This window comes from Saccopteryx bilineata, chromosome 2 (genome assembly GCF_036850765.1).
Source record: "Saccopteryx bilineata isolate mSacBil1 chromosome 2, mSacBil1_pri_phased_curated, whole genome shotgun sequence".
Lineage (NCBI taxonomy): Eukaryota > Metazoa > Chordata > Mammalia > Chiroptera > Emballonuridae > Saccopteryx > Saccopteryx bilineata.
In genome coordinates this window covers 151,108,421-151,122,546 of record NC_089491.1, presented here as the reverse complement: position 1 = coordinate 151,122,546, position 14,126 = coordinate 151,108,421, and the positions used below count along the sequence as shown (strand labels likewise).

The 14,126-nt window shown below is 38.9% G+C and overlaps 1 protein-coding gene across 1 annotated transcript; it reads right to left on the bottom strand.

Moving 5' to 3' along the window:
• Positions 1-11,742: 11,742 nt before the first annotated feature.
• LOC136322999 (large ribosomal subunit protein uL30-like) lies at positions 11,743-12,563 on the bottom strand. Its single transcript, XM_066254833.1, has one exon. The coding sequence runs from the start codon at positions 12,416-12,418 to the stop codon at positions 11,792-11,794; it is 627 nt and encodes a 208-aa protein (XP_066110930.1). The 5' UTR covers positions 12,419-12,563; the 3' UTR covers positions 11,743-11,791.
• Between the last annotated feature and the right edge of the window lie 1,563 nt (positions 12,564-14,126).

The window sequence follows — 14,126 nt, the reverse complement described above, 5'->3', positions numbered from 1 at the left end:
CTTCAAAAAGAAATACCTAGAAATAAATTTAACAAAGAATGTAAAAGACTTGTATTTAAAAAATTTATAAGACATTGAAGAAATAAATTGAAGAAGATACAAACAAGAGAAAGCATATACCGTGTTCATGTATAGGTAGAATTAACATAATTAAAATGTCCATACTACTCAAAGCAATCTATAGATTCAACACAATTCTTATCAAAATACCAATGGCATATCTCACAGAACTAGAAAAAGTATTTCAAAAATTTATATAGAACCATAATAGACCCCAAATAGCCACAGCAATCTTGAGAAAGAACAAAGTTGAAGGAATCATGCTACCCTGATATCAAACTATACTACAAGGCCGTAGTAATCAAAATAGCATGGCACTGACATAAAAACAGACATATAGATCAATGGAACAGAACAAGCAGTTCAGAAATAAAACCATGCCTTTATCTTTGACAAATGAGCCAATAACATATAATGAGATAAAGATTGTCTATTTAATAAACTGTGTCGGGAAAATTGGACAGATGAAATGCAAAAAATGAAACTAGACCTCCGTCTTATACCATACACAAGAATAAACTCAGAATGGATTAAAGACTTAAACGTTAGACTTGAAACCACAAAAGTCCTAGAAGAAAACATAGGCAGTAAAATCTCAGACATTTCTTGTTGCAATATTTTTTTCTGATCTATCACCTTGGGCAAGAGAAATAAAATAAAAAATAAACAAATGGGACTATATCAAATTATAAAGGTTTGCACAGCAAAGAAAACCATTAACAAAATGAAAACACAACCCACTGAATGGGAGAACATATTTGCCAAGATATATCTAACAAGGGCTTAATATTCAAAATTTATAAAGAACTTGTACAACTCAATACCAAACAAACTAATTAAAAAATGGGCAAAGAGCCTGACCTGTGGTGGCACAGTAGATAAAGTGTTGACCTGGAATGCTGAGGTCACCGGTTCAAATCCCTAGGTTTGCCTGGTCAAGGCACATATGGGAGTTGATGCTTCCTGCTCCTCCCCCCTTCTGTCTCTCTCTCTCCTCTCTCTCTCTCTTTTTTTTAAAAAAAGGGTAAAGAATCTGAACAGACACTTCTCCAAAGAGGACATATGAATGGCCAATAGACATGAAAAGATAGATGCTCAACATCACTAATCATCAGAGAAATGCAAATTAAAATGAGATATCACCTCACATCTATCAGAATGGCTATCATCAATAAATTAACAAACAAGTGTTGGTGAGGACTGGAGAAAAGAGAACCCTTATGCACTACTGGTGGGAATGCAGACTGGTGCAGCCACTGTGGAAAGCAGTATGGAATTATTTCAAAAAATTTAAAATGGAATTGCCTTATGATCTAGTGACTTCACCTCTGAAACATATCTGAGGAAACCTGAAACACTAATTCAAAAGAATATATGCACTCCTATGTTCATTGCAGCATTCTTTACAATAGCCAAGACTTGGAAGCAGCTCAAGTGTCCATCAGATGAGTGAATAAAAAAGCTGTGGTACATCTACACAATGGAATACTAGTTAGCCATAAAAAGGAAGTCTTATCTATTGTGGCAGCATAAACAGACAGGAGAGAATTATGCTTTTTCTTTCTTTTTTTAAAGTGAGAGGAGGGGAGATTGTGAGACAGACTTCCACACACACTCTGACTGGGATTCAACTGGTAACCCCAGTCTGGAGCTGATGCTGGAATCAAACGAGCTATTTTTAGCACCTGAGGCTAATGCTGGGACCAACTGAGCTATCCTTAGTGTTGGGGCTGATGCTCAAACCAAGTGAGCCAGTAGCTGTGGGAGGGGAAAAGGGAGAGAACGGGTAGAGGGAGGGAGAGAGAAGCAGATGGTTGCTTTTCTTGTGTGCCCTGACCAGGAATCAAACTCAGAACATCCACATACCAGGCCAATGCTCTGTCCACTGAGCCAGCCGGCCAGGGCCTGGAGAGCATTATGCTAAGTGAAAGACAAGTACCATATTATTTCACTCACAGGTGGAATCTAATGAACAAAACAAACTAACAAATAAAAACAGATTCATTGATAGAGAATAAACTGACAGCTGTCAGAGGGGAGAGGGACTTAGAGGCTGGGTGGAGAAGATGATGGGATTAAGCAAAAAGACGACCCCCAAACTCATAGACACAGACAACAGTATCATGATTCCTAGTGGGAAAGGGAGAGAGGAGGAGGTAGAAGAGAGTAAAAGGGGATAAATCGTGATGGAAGGAGACTTGACTTGGGGTGGTAAACGCAATACAATGTACAGATGATGTATTATAGAACTGTAAACCTGAAACCTACATAATTTTATTAACCAATGTCATCTCAATAAATTTTAAAAAGTATCATGACAAGTATCTAATACTTCAAGTATTAAAATCACTAAAAAGCATTAATAGCACCCACTGAGCAATTATTTATTGAAGCTAGTCAGTGAGTTTGAAGAGTCTTGGGTATAAACGTGCAAGTGTTATTTTAACCAATATTAGTAATAAATATTCCACTTTTATGCAAGCCACTTTTTCAAATATTGGTTTAATCTTCAGCCTTTTGACTCCCATACTTTTTGGTTGAGTACTAAAAAGAAAAATTGGGTGTCCACTCATCAGTATGATTACATATACTCAGTTGTGTAAAATATAACCAGTAGTATTTAACAAGATTGACTTCTTTTAGTTTCTTAAAGATACAACATTTTGGTCTTTAAGCCAAATGGGTGTTAAATAGATGAAAGGTAATGAGTGATTATCACACATGAATTGTGACTGAATCTACTAGCTAGACATAAAACCTGAGAGAAAATAACATCTTTTACTTTCTGGCTTTAGCATAAAATTCATACATTGGTCCAACTGTAGACTCTCCCAAAGGCTTGTGAGACTTACTATTAAAATTAAATTCTGGTAATAGAAGTTTTGAGGACAACTTATACTAGTCTAATCACCATGTTGCTTCTCAGATTTAAAAGTCATAAAATGAAGTGTTCTATTTATGTTTTAAGAAATGCAGGTCAACATAATCTTTTAAAATCTCATCAGCTGAAATCATTTTCTTTAAAAACCCACTGGAACATTCTGCTACTCATTTCTTTATATCTGTCTCCATTTTTTTCAGCAAGGCGATGTGCATCTGGGGACGGTTCAGTCACCATCAATTATTTTGCTGTATTATCACACTGCCTCACTGCTTGAATTTCTCGAGCAGCTGACTCGAACCACCACTCAGCTTCCTTGACATCTGCTGGCAAGACTAGTGCGACCACCTTTATAAGCTGTACGTGTGTGCTGTTTGAATTGATCAGCCCATCCAGTCGCAGAAGTGGACCTGGTCACTTCACAGGCACAAGATGAGGAAGGGGGAGGAAGGCAGAGCCAGGCTGAGCTATGGAGAGGCCACTGAACTGTAATTTCCAAGAACTTAAAATCATTGATTGCTTAGTCATTCTTCTGAGGAATAATTAGGGAAAGACTCTAATTCCTAAAGACTTATTTCTGCCATCTTTTTTTGTAGAAGAAAACGGAATCGCCATAGTCTGAAGTCTTTATGCATCCCTTTTATCTCTTTTCTATGTATTCACATCAATCACTGTGCTAATGGACAGTTAGGTGGAGGGGAGTTGAGGGTGGCAGAATGAATTCAAGTCTAAGGGCCTAGGAGACTCACCATCTCTAGAGGAAAGAAAAACAAAAACAAGCAAAAAAAAAAAAAAAGAATGAAGTGCCATGGTAGACAGGGAAGCATATCACTTAGAGTCTGCAGTGCTCCTGTGCCCGTCTCTTCCATGAGCCCCTTTCCTGTCAAGTGCCTGGAGCTTTTCTGTGTGATTCACAATGCTGGACACAGGGCAGATGACCCCAAGTGCTACCTGAGCTCCATTGGTTTAGTGACCATTCACTTCCTTTTTTTCTGATCATTAAATGAATTTACACAGACTTAGCTGGTTTATGAAATATTAGACCTTGAAATGTTATAAAATAACTTTATTGGAATTCAGTAAATTTTGTATTTTTAAAATCTTTCCCACTTACCAACCCCAAATTAATCATTCCAGTAGTCAGGGACAATCTATTATATAACACTCTTCTCAGTATCTAAAAGGACAACAGTTAATGATTGATAGATCAGGAGAGGTACTGAAATTTTGAAATCAGAGAGTGGGATCCACAAGGGAACTATACTCCAGGTGACATACACACTTAGGCATGTTTATTTAAATCATTTAAAATCTTAAATAATATTCTTTGTCTTAAGTCTTATTATTAAGGCAACATTAACACAAGTTAGCAAGCGGTATAAAACCTTCGCTACTTCACATTTGAAAATTTGACATTAATTGGAGCATTTAATGCAGTCATTTGCAATTTACTAATGGTGATACATTTTGAGAAATGCATTGTGAGACAATTTTGTCATTGTGTGAACATCATAGATGTTCTTACATAAACCTAGATGGTACAGCTTACTACACCCTGAAGCTATATGGCAGGGGTCCCCAAACTTTTTACACAGGGGCCCAGTTCACTGTCCCTCAGACCGTTGGTTGGAAGGCCGGACTATAAAAAAAACTATGAAGAAGTCCCTATGCACACTGCACATATCTTATTTTAAAGTAAAAAAACAAAATGGGAACAAATACAATATTTAAAATAAAGAATAAGTAAATTTAAATAAACAAACTGACCAGTATTTCAATGGGAACTATGCTCCTCTCACTGATCACCAATGAAAGAGGTGCCCCTTCCGGAAGTGCGGTGGGGGCTGGATAAATGGACTCAGGGGGCCGCATGCAGCCCGCGGGCCGTAGTTTGGGGACCCCTGCTATACGGTATAGCTTATTGCTTGTGGACTACAAACCTGTACAGCATGATACTATACTGAACACTGTAGGCAACTATAACACAATGTTAAGTATTTATGTATCTAGATATAAAAAATGTACAGTAAAAATACATAAAAAAAAGTGGTACAACTGTAGAGGGTACATACCATGAACGGAACTTGCAGGACTAGAAGTTGCTCTGGGTGAGTTGGTGCATGAGTGGTGAGTGAATGTGAAGGCCTAGAACATGACCATACATTACTGTAGATTTTATAGACAACTGAACACTTAGGCTACACTATACTTATAAAACAACCTGAAGTTAAATCAACCACAAGAGAAATGATACAATCAAGAGATACTGTAAACACAGGATATATGAGACTGCTGTTGTAACACAACATACTATCTTACAGCAAACATGTTTTATAAGAAGAAAGAGCACTCTCAAAAATAATGATAGCCTGACCAGGCGGTGGTGCAGTGGATAGAGCATCGGACTGGGATGTGGAGGACCCAGGTTCGAAACCCCAAGGTTGCCAGCTTATCTGGTTTGAGCAAGACTCACTAGCTTGGGCCCAAGGTCACTGGCTTGAGTGGGGGGGGGTCACTCGGTCTGTTGTGGCCCCCTAGTCAGGGCACATACGAGAAAGCAATCAATGAGCAACTAAGGTGTCACAATGAAGAATTGATGTTTCTCATCTCTCTCTCTTCCTGTCTCTCTGTCCCTATCTGTCCCTCTCTCTTTCTCTCTCTGTCTCTGCACCAAAAAATGATAAAAGGTATAGCATAGTGAATACATAAACCAATAACATAGTCATTTATTTTCATTATCAAGTATTATGTAAGGTACATAATTGTATTGCTATGTTTTTGTACAACTGACAACATAGTAGGGTTGTTCACACCAGCCTCACCACAAACATGTGAGTAATGTGTTGCACTATGATATCATGACAGTTACTATGTTAGTAGGCAACAGGAATTTTCAGTTCCATTAGCTTATGGGATCACCATCATATATGTGGTTTGCTGTTGACCAAACATTATGTGATACAAAGCTGTATTTTGAAACATTTTCTGATCACAAACAAAAAGTTATATGTGGATGACAAATCTAATGAAATAAAGACAATTCACAGAGGTCCCTATTAAAAAATGTTTTTGAGAAAAAGGGTATAGTTGAATTTCTTAGCTCTAAAGATGAATTTGGTGTGACAGCTACAGAACTAGATTAGCCAAGAAAGCCTGAGGGTTAAATGAGAAATCTTGAGGTTGATGAGTTCTTTAAAATAAAGCATTCTAAGAAGAAAGGAGAGTCTATTTATTATCCATTTGTGCAAAACTTCCAGGAAAAAGTATTATAATGGTTTATTCCTATATAGCACATGAGTGATGGATTGTCTAGTAGGTTGACTGGTTACTTTTTTCTCTTTCTGATTTAGATACAGTTATAGCTCCTCCTCTGCTGTAGGGTGGGACCATCATCCATTCATGGAGTTGGGCACCTCAAGACCTTTCTGGAAGAGGAATGACTGCTAAATAAAGTGTTTGAAGAACTCCCTGTGGAAAGGAACGCGGTCACAATAATATCTCTCCCGACACTGGTGAAAGTCAATGAAGCAGGTGCACATAGTAGGCAGGTGGGGTCTGGCCCAGAGAGGGCTGGGAAGCTGCCAGTACAGGTGCTCACAGATCCTCTGTAAATCCACCACTTTCCAGGGAATGACCTCAGAGTTGTGGGCTCTGAAACTCATCAGTAACCCAGAGTTCTTTGAACTTAGAAATGTACTTTATGATAACAGATTGATTGTGAGGTAGAAACACAGAATGCCAATCGATTAAATTTTAAAGGGAAATGTAACTGTCAGGGAGAAATCACGTTCAAGTCAGTCTATCAGTGCAAAATACATGAGAAGTGTAGGTTGGGAAAAAGAAAACAGAACAAGGAGAGTTGGTTATGTGAACAGAATGTGCAACAAGCAGCAATTCTGACAGCCTGCCATGTCTGCTTCTATAATATGAATGCACTGGCCAGGGAGACTGATACATCCACAGGTTGCCATTGTTTGGAAATGTGCAGTTCAGGTTTGCCCATGATTTTACTGGGACTTTCTATATCTCTCTTTACTCCAACTTATGATAGACATATTTCTTAGTGTAATTCTCAAAAAACAATAATCTGATTTCCCTTATTTCCATATTTTTCAGGTCTGTTCTTCTGTGTCTCCCAGGGACTGTGTTGGGAAGAAAGAAATTTCTTCTACCTTTTGTGTTTTTTTCAGCTGGTCTAAAACTTAAATCAACATGGTAAATTAACAAGAGAAAATAACCAAAAAATTATTTTGAGTTTGAAATACATACATACATACATACATATATATGTATATAAAATTTCTTTTAAATTTGTTTTTAATTGAATTTTATTGGGCTGACACTGGTTAATACATTTACACAGGCTTCAGGTACCCAATTCTATAACACATCTCCGTACACCCTATTGTGTGTTCACCACCCCCAAGTCAAGTCTTTGTCCATCACCATTTATCCCTCCTATACCCTCCTCCACCATCCCCCAGGCAATCACTACACTGGACAACAACCAAATTTAATTACACATGTACATATGAGAACCCAGCACACATGAGAGGTCCAAAGACAGAAAGGTAAAATGCGGTATATATGACATTCTGAGATGAGGAATGAGGTAAGAGGTCTGAGGCTTCAGAGGGGAAGAGGATAATCCATAGGACAGTAAGAACAGATATTCAGTAATTAGATGTTTTCCCTCTCTTATAAATAGGTCATAAAAAAGTTATCTCTGATAATAACTCTTTATTATGGGCAAGACCCCCAATTTAAATTCTTTAGGGGAGTTGAAAACATTTCTCTTGAGCCTGCAGGGTCTCCATAGCATTCAGCTTAAAATTTTCACATACTGTGCAGGCATATCTTGGGATAACTTGTTCTGAACCCCTCAACAGTCTGCAAGATAGTTGATCAAAAGATAGAGCCCTTCTGGAACACAGCAGCAGTGAAATGTATCTGTGATGCCCACACAGTCAGAAGGCACAACTAAAATAGCACCAGGCCCTAAAGAGATCGGCAGTGACCACAGACCAGTGCGCTGAGCAGCACATATGTTTAAGGCCAGTGGTCACTTTGGCATGTGTATCAACTGAGGGAAATCTTCCGGGGATGTGGAAGTGTTGAAAATAGTTTTTCTACGTTCCATCCTTTGAGCCACAGTGAAACCTTCCTTCAGATATTGAGTCATTTGCTGGCATTCACAAACACAGTTAAATACAGAATCCTTCCTTCTCTCTTTTCTCTTTTCCTTAATGGGTGGAGTAGAGGTGGGCAGGTAACTGAAGCTAGGTTGAAAATCTGTTCCCAGGCCATTGTAATTAGATACAATTCAAACAAATACAGTACTTTATTTAAACGAATGATCAGGATTCTTTTTGTTCCTAACCTATGAACTGCAATGGGTCTTTATGAAATTTCTTAAAGACAACAACAACAAAAAATCTTCTAAAATCTTTATATATCACCTCATACCAAGCTGAAAACTGCTGATTACATAGGTAAAATTTGCCCCAGAAGATGTGTCATAGTCAATATAAATTAAACTAAAGCAGGGAATTTTTTGGTCCCTTAATACCTTATCACTCTTATTAATCAACACTTTCATGTTTTCCTGAAGCTAATTTCAGTTTAAGTGTTTATCATTGTGTGAGGCGACATGTTTCTAATCAATCCAGTAAACATAACTAAGCACACCTATCTAGTGAATTATGAAAGAGCAACATTTGCATGTGTTTGAAAATACCAAGGTCTCTTCTCTAAATTATCTAAATCTATAACTTCAGAACAATCAAATTAAATAGTCACATCCCAGGAAATCTTGTTTTGCAGGAACTAGAGTAACACTGAGTATTTTCATATTGTAATTTATGCTTTTTATTTTTATTTTTACTTATTTATTATTTTTAAGTGAGATGAGGGGAGATAGTGAGGCAGACTCCTGCATGCCCTCAACTGGGATCCACCTGGTAACCCTCGTCTGGGGCCAATGCTCTGCTTATCTAGGGACATGCTCACAACCAAGCCATTTTTAGTGTCTGAGGCAGAGGATCCACAGAGCCATCCTCAGTGCCTGGGGCCAAAACCCCAAATCAATCTAGCTACTGGCTGCAGGAGGAGAGGATAGAGAGAGAGGAGGAGGTTAGGAGGAGAAGCAGATGGGTGCTTCTCCTGTATGCCCTGCCTGGGAATCAAACCCAAAACATCCACACGCCAGGTTGACACTCTACCACTGAGCTACCAGCTAGGGCCGCAATTTATGCTTTCTAAAAAAATTTCAAAGTAAGCATCTAGGCAATGGCTTCCAGAGAACTTTAGAGAACTACCTGCCTGGGATTCTCTAAGAAAGAGCATGTGCCTGTCTCTGACCATTCAATTACCTACTTGCTGTCACTAGGGAAATTAGCAAAAAGTTTTTGTTTTTTGTTTTTAATCTTTGGGGCCTCTCATCACTATATCCTTTTCCTGACTTTAGAAAAATATGCTATGGAATCCTTTTAAAGCATAAAACTAATTCGAAAGAATATATGCACTCCTATGTTCACTGCAGGATTATTTACAATAGACAAGACATTAAAGCAACCCAAGTGCCCATCTATTGATGAGTGGGTAGAAAAGCTGTGATACATATATGCAATGGAATGATGTTTGACCATAAAAAAGAATAAATTCTTAGTTTTTACATCTGTATGAATAGACCTGAAGATTATCATGCTAAATGAAATGTCAGACAGAGAAAGAAAAATACCATGATTTCACTTCCATATGGAATCTAATGAACAAAATAAATAAAATAGAAACAGACTCATAGATAAAGAGAACAGACTGACAATTATCAGAGGGGAGGGGTTTTGGGGGGCTGGGTGAAAAATGTGAAGGGATTAAGAAGTACAAATTAGTAGTTACAGAACAGTCACAGAGATGTCGATTATAGCATAGGGAATACAGTCAATAATATTGTAATAATTATATATGGGGCCAGGTGGGGACTTGAAACAGATGGGGACCATTCTGTAAATTACATGATTTTCTAATGAGAATGCTGTACATCTGAAACTAATATAGAATAATACTGAATGTAAACTATAATTGAAAAATAAAAGGAATAAAATAAATAAAAAGTATAAACAGCTAATATTCTAAAATATTGTTCCAACCTAGTATATTTTTAATTCCTTACCAGGAGGAAAGGCTCAACCTAGAGGGACAGAGTGGGAAAAACAAAACAAAATAAAATATTGGTGTGGACTTGGAGCCAGAGCCTCCGTTTCCTTCTCTCCTAGATGAAAGTCTAGAGCAGGGATAGTCAACCTTTTAATATCTATCGCCCACTTTTGTATCTCTATTAGTAGTAAAAATTTTCTTAACTGCCCACGATTCCACAGTAATGGTGATTTATAAAGTAGGGAAGTAACTTTACTTTATAAAATTTATAAAGCAGAGCTACAGCAAGTTAAAGCATATAATAATAATTACTTACCAAGTACTTTATGTCGATTTTCGCTAAGTTTGGCAGAATAAATCTTTACAAGACAACTTACTATAGTTAAATCTATCTTTTTATTTATACATTGGTTGCTCCGCTACTGCCCACCATGAAAGCTGGAATGCCCACTAGTGGGCGGTAGGGACCAGGTTGACTACCACTGCTCTAGTGGATGGGAAAATTTTCTTTGACTTTTTCCTCCTTAGGGTCTCTGGCTGAGTCTAAATATTAAACAGATAAGGAGAGATTAACAGAAGAAAAGCACACAGATTTATTTAATATAAGTTATACGTGACATGGGAGTCTTCATAAGGAAGTGAAGATCTGAAGAAACAGACCTGAGTATTTTCATGCTGGGCTGATGAAGAGTAGACAGTCATGAAGCAATATGATAGGTTAGGAAATATAATGTAGTAAACTGAGGGAACTTAGCACCTCCTATTTGTTAGGACTCTTCTCTCTGCCCCTTTGTCTTCGAGTTAAGGGTGCTCCTTTCTTCTGGTTTTAAGGAGGGCACCTCTTGTGTGAGGGCTTTACGACTTGCTCCATGGGAGAAAAGTGGAGGAAAGGTCAGAGTGACCTACCTGCTTCTGTTGTTTTTTTTTTGTTTTGTTTTTGTTTTCAAACTCCTTCAGTTTAAAATAGTCAATGTGCCAAGGTGTCATATTGTGGGGTTGTCTGTCCTGAATCCCATCAAAAGGGTTTGGATTGGGGCTCTGAGACATCTTCAAGTTCATAATTTTAAAGGCATTCCAGATAGAAGAGATAAGGGAGGACTCTAGGAGCTTCAAGGACAGGTATAGTGGTAATAAGGAAGGCAGGAGAGGTTGGCAGGATGAGGGTTGTGTCAGAGCATGAGATATTAGTTTAAGATCCAACATTAGACTAGTTTTGAGAGGTAAGGCTAAAGAATTAAGAGGCTAAAGTGTAAACAAAGGCCATTGCAGTGTGGGTCAGGAAGTATGGCTAGGATTAGCTGGATCACATACACAAATGCTGAAATTCCTGAGGGATTGCAGTGAAGAGGAAGACTGATAAGCTTGAGGCCAAAATCTTTAGTTAACATAGTCTATGACCATGATGGCGAACCTTTTTATGATAACCACCCACTTTTGCAGTGCTGGTCAACCTGGTCCCTCAAGCCCACTAGCAGGCGGTCCAGCTTTCATGGTGGGCAGTAGTGGAGCAACCAAACGGTGCTGCAATTGGCCTGCCATGAAAACTGGAACGCCCACTAGTGGGCGGGAGGGACCAGGTTGACCAGCACTGCAAAAGTGGGTGTTTTTTTGTTTGTTTTTTTCATTTCAACTTTAAAGCTGTCACTTTGCCGTTTATTAAATGACCAGATTACAAAAATAACCATGGTAGCTACCTTAGTTCATCCTTCTGATAAGCCTGTTGATCTGGTCTTCTCTTTTACCAGCATCCCCACCTTCTACAAAGTGGGTGGTCTTTTTCTTCATTCCACCACGTGGAGAAGATAATTTGAAGGGCCACAAGAAGTTGTTTGCTTCTTTGAAGTGTTTTCCAGTGGTATAGATCTCATGAATCAGATCCTCCATGCAGATGATACCATATTTACCAAGAGATCGAGCAATCAATGTATTATCTGTCAGAGCAGTTTGTTTTTTGTTGATTTTGCCATAACCACACTTGTAGATCAATTCATTTACTGACTTCAAGTTTGGGTACCCCCATGCAATATATGGTTCCACGATCCTTAGCATGTTAACCGAAGCCTTGTTGAGCTTCACGAAGGTGCCGTTGAAGATCTGGCGCAGGCGCAGCAGCTGAAGAACCTTGCGGACCTTTGGGTTCACACTGTTGATACCTCTGATCCTGATGACAAATGCCAATTTGGGTTCTGCAGGTACATAGAAGTTGCCAGCCTTTCTCACCATCCTAGCCATTTGAATCTCAGTTCTGTGCATCTGCCTGTACTCCTTGTGATAGTACTTAGCTTTTTCATAGATGAGTTTCCTCCTGGCCTTTTGCAGCATCTTTTGGGCAAACTTCTTTCTCAGGAGCTTGATCTTCAGCTCTGTGAAATTCCTTCGCTTTTTCTTCAGGGTTTCTGGCACAGCAGGAACCTTTTTCTTCTTCTCACTGGCATTGGTATTCTTCTTCTCTCTGATATTAGCATTCTTATTCTCTTCGGCACCCTCCATGGTTCCAGCCGGAAAAAAAAAAGAGCAAAAGTGGGTGGTTTTTATAAAAAGGTTCGCCATCAGGGGTCTATGACCAAAGTATGACAGGGTGCCATGAACCAGTGCTGCTAGTATTCCCAGGTCCTGAGTAGGAACGGTGCGGAATTAAGAAAATAGGCTTAAAGTAAAAGGATGGGCTCAAGAGACCTCTGCAATGCTGATGGCAAGAACAGAGCACGCTCTACACCCGCTTCTTGCTTTATTTATAGGGCAAAGTGGGCCATTAACAAATCAAAGAGATCTCTGATCACATTTCCAAGGCAACCCAAGAATTTTACCAAGTGCAGAAAATCTCCACCATACATAACATCTTAACTTCATAAAACAAAGGATAAAAGCAACTTGCTTCCAGTATTTCCGGGGACATTGGGGATAGGATGAGTATAAATAATCCAGCACCACAGTTTAACAGCCTTTAGCAACTTCACAGAACAAGTGAGGTGTGGGGTTGGGCAGACTGACAGCTTACTGCCAGTTCCCCCCACCTCTGTTCCCCAAAAATCTAAACTGCAAAAAACCCTGTTGGCTTTCAGTCCCCAACAACAGGGCATAGCGATCAGGTGCACCTACACTTGTGCCAGTCAGATTTTGGTTCAAAGCACTGCTCTACCATTGACCACTTTTAGTCTGTGGACACCTGCCTACCCTGTGAAATTTTAGTGTACTCAACTATCCCACAGGGCCATTCTGTGTAGTGCATGATAACAATGCTCTTCTAGCAGCCGTTCACACCTCCTACCTTGCTAACAGAGCACAATCCTCCATGAATGCTCTGACAAAGTTGGCCCTAACCTTAGACCAGGGGCCCCAAACTACTGCCCGCGGGCCTGCGTGTGGCCCCCTGAGGCCATTTATCTGGCTCCCGCCGTACTTCCAGAAGGGGTACCTCTTTCATTGGTGGTCAGTGAGAGGAGCATAGTTCCCATTGAAATACTGGTCAGTTTGTTGATTAAATTTACTTGTTCTTTATTTTAAATATTGTATTTGTTCCCATTTTGTTTTTTTACTTTAAAATTAGATATGTACAGTGTGCACAGGGATTTGTTCATAGTTTTTTTTATAGTCCAGCCCTTCAACAGTCGAGGGACAGTGAACTGGCCCCCTGTATAAAAAGTTTGGGTACAAAAAAAAGTTTGGGGACCCCTGCCTTAGACCCACTTAGTAGATCTTGATTTATCTTGGTCAGTCTTGGTGATTTCTTCTTCTATTTTTTTTGTAATTGACTTAAGAAGAACCCTATACCGTACAATGGATAAGCCTACTAGGATTATTTCTGGGAAATGTTTTTCTTCACGTTGGTTTGTGAAGATGTGATGCCAAGACCTTCTGCAGCCATCTTGCTACCATGAGGAAACTTAGTAGGTAAGTTGAATGTGTCAGCACAGAAAAATGTAAGGAACTCCCAGTTATTTACCAAAGCAATGCTTGGAAGACTAGTAGCACAAGTTCTGAAAATCAGTTGGGAACTTAAAATTTTAGGTTGAAATATAATCTAAAAATT

Bases quoted from the DNA above. Each gene is read 5' to 3' on its own strand.
- LOC136322999 (XM_066254833.1), bottom strand. From the start codon at position 12,418: ATGCTGCAAAAGGCCAGGAGGAAACTCATCTATGAAAAAGCTAAGTAC.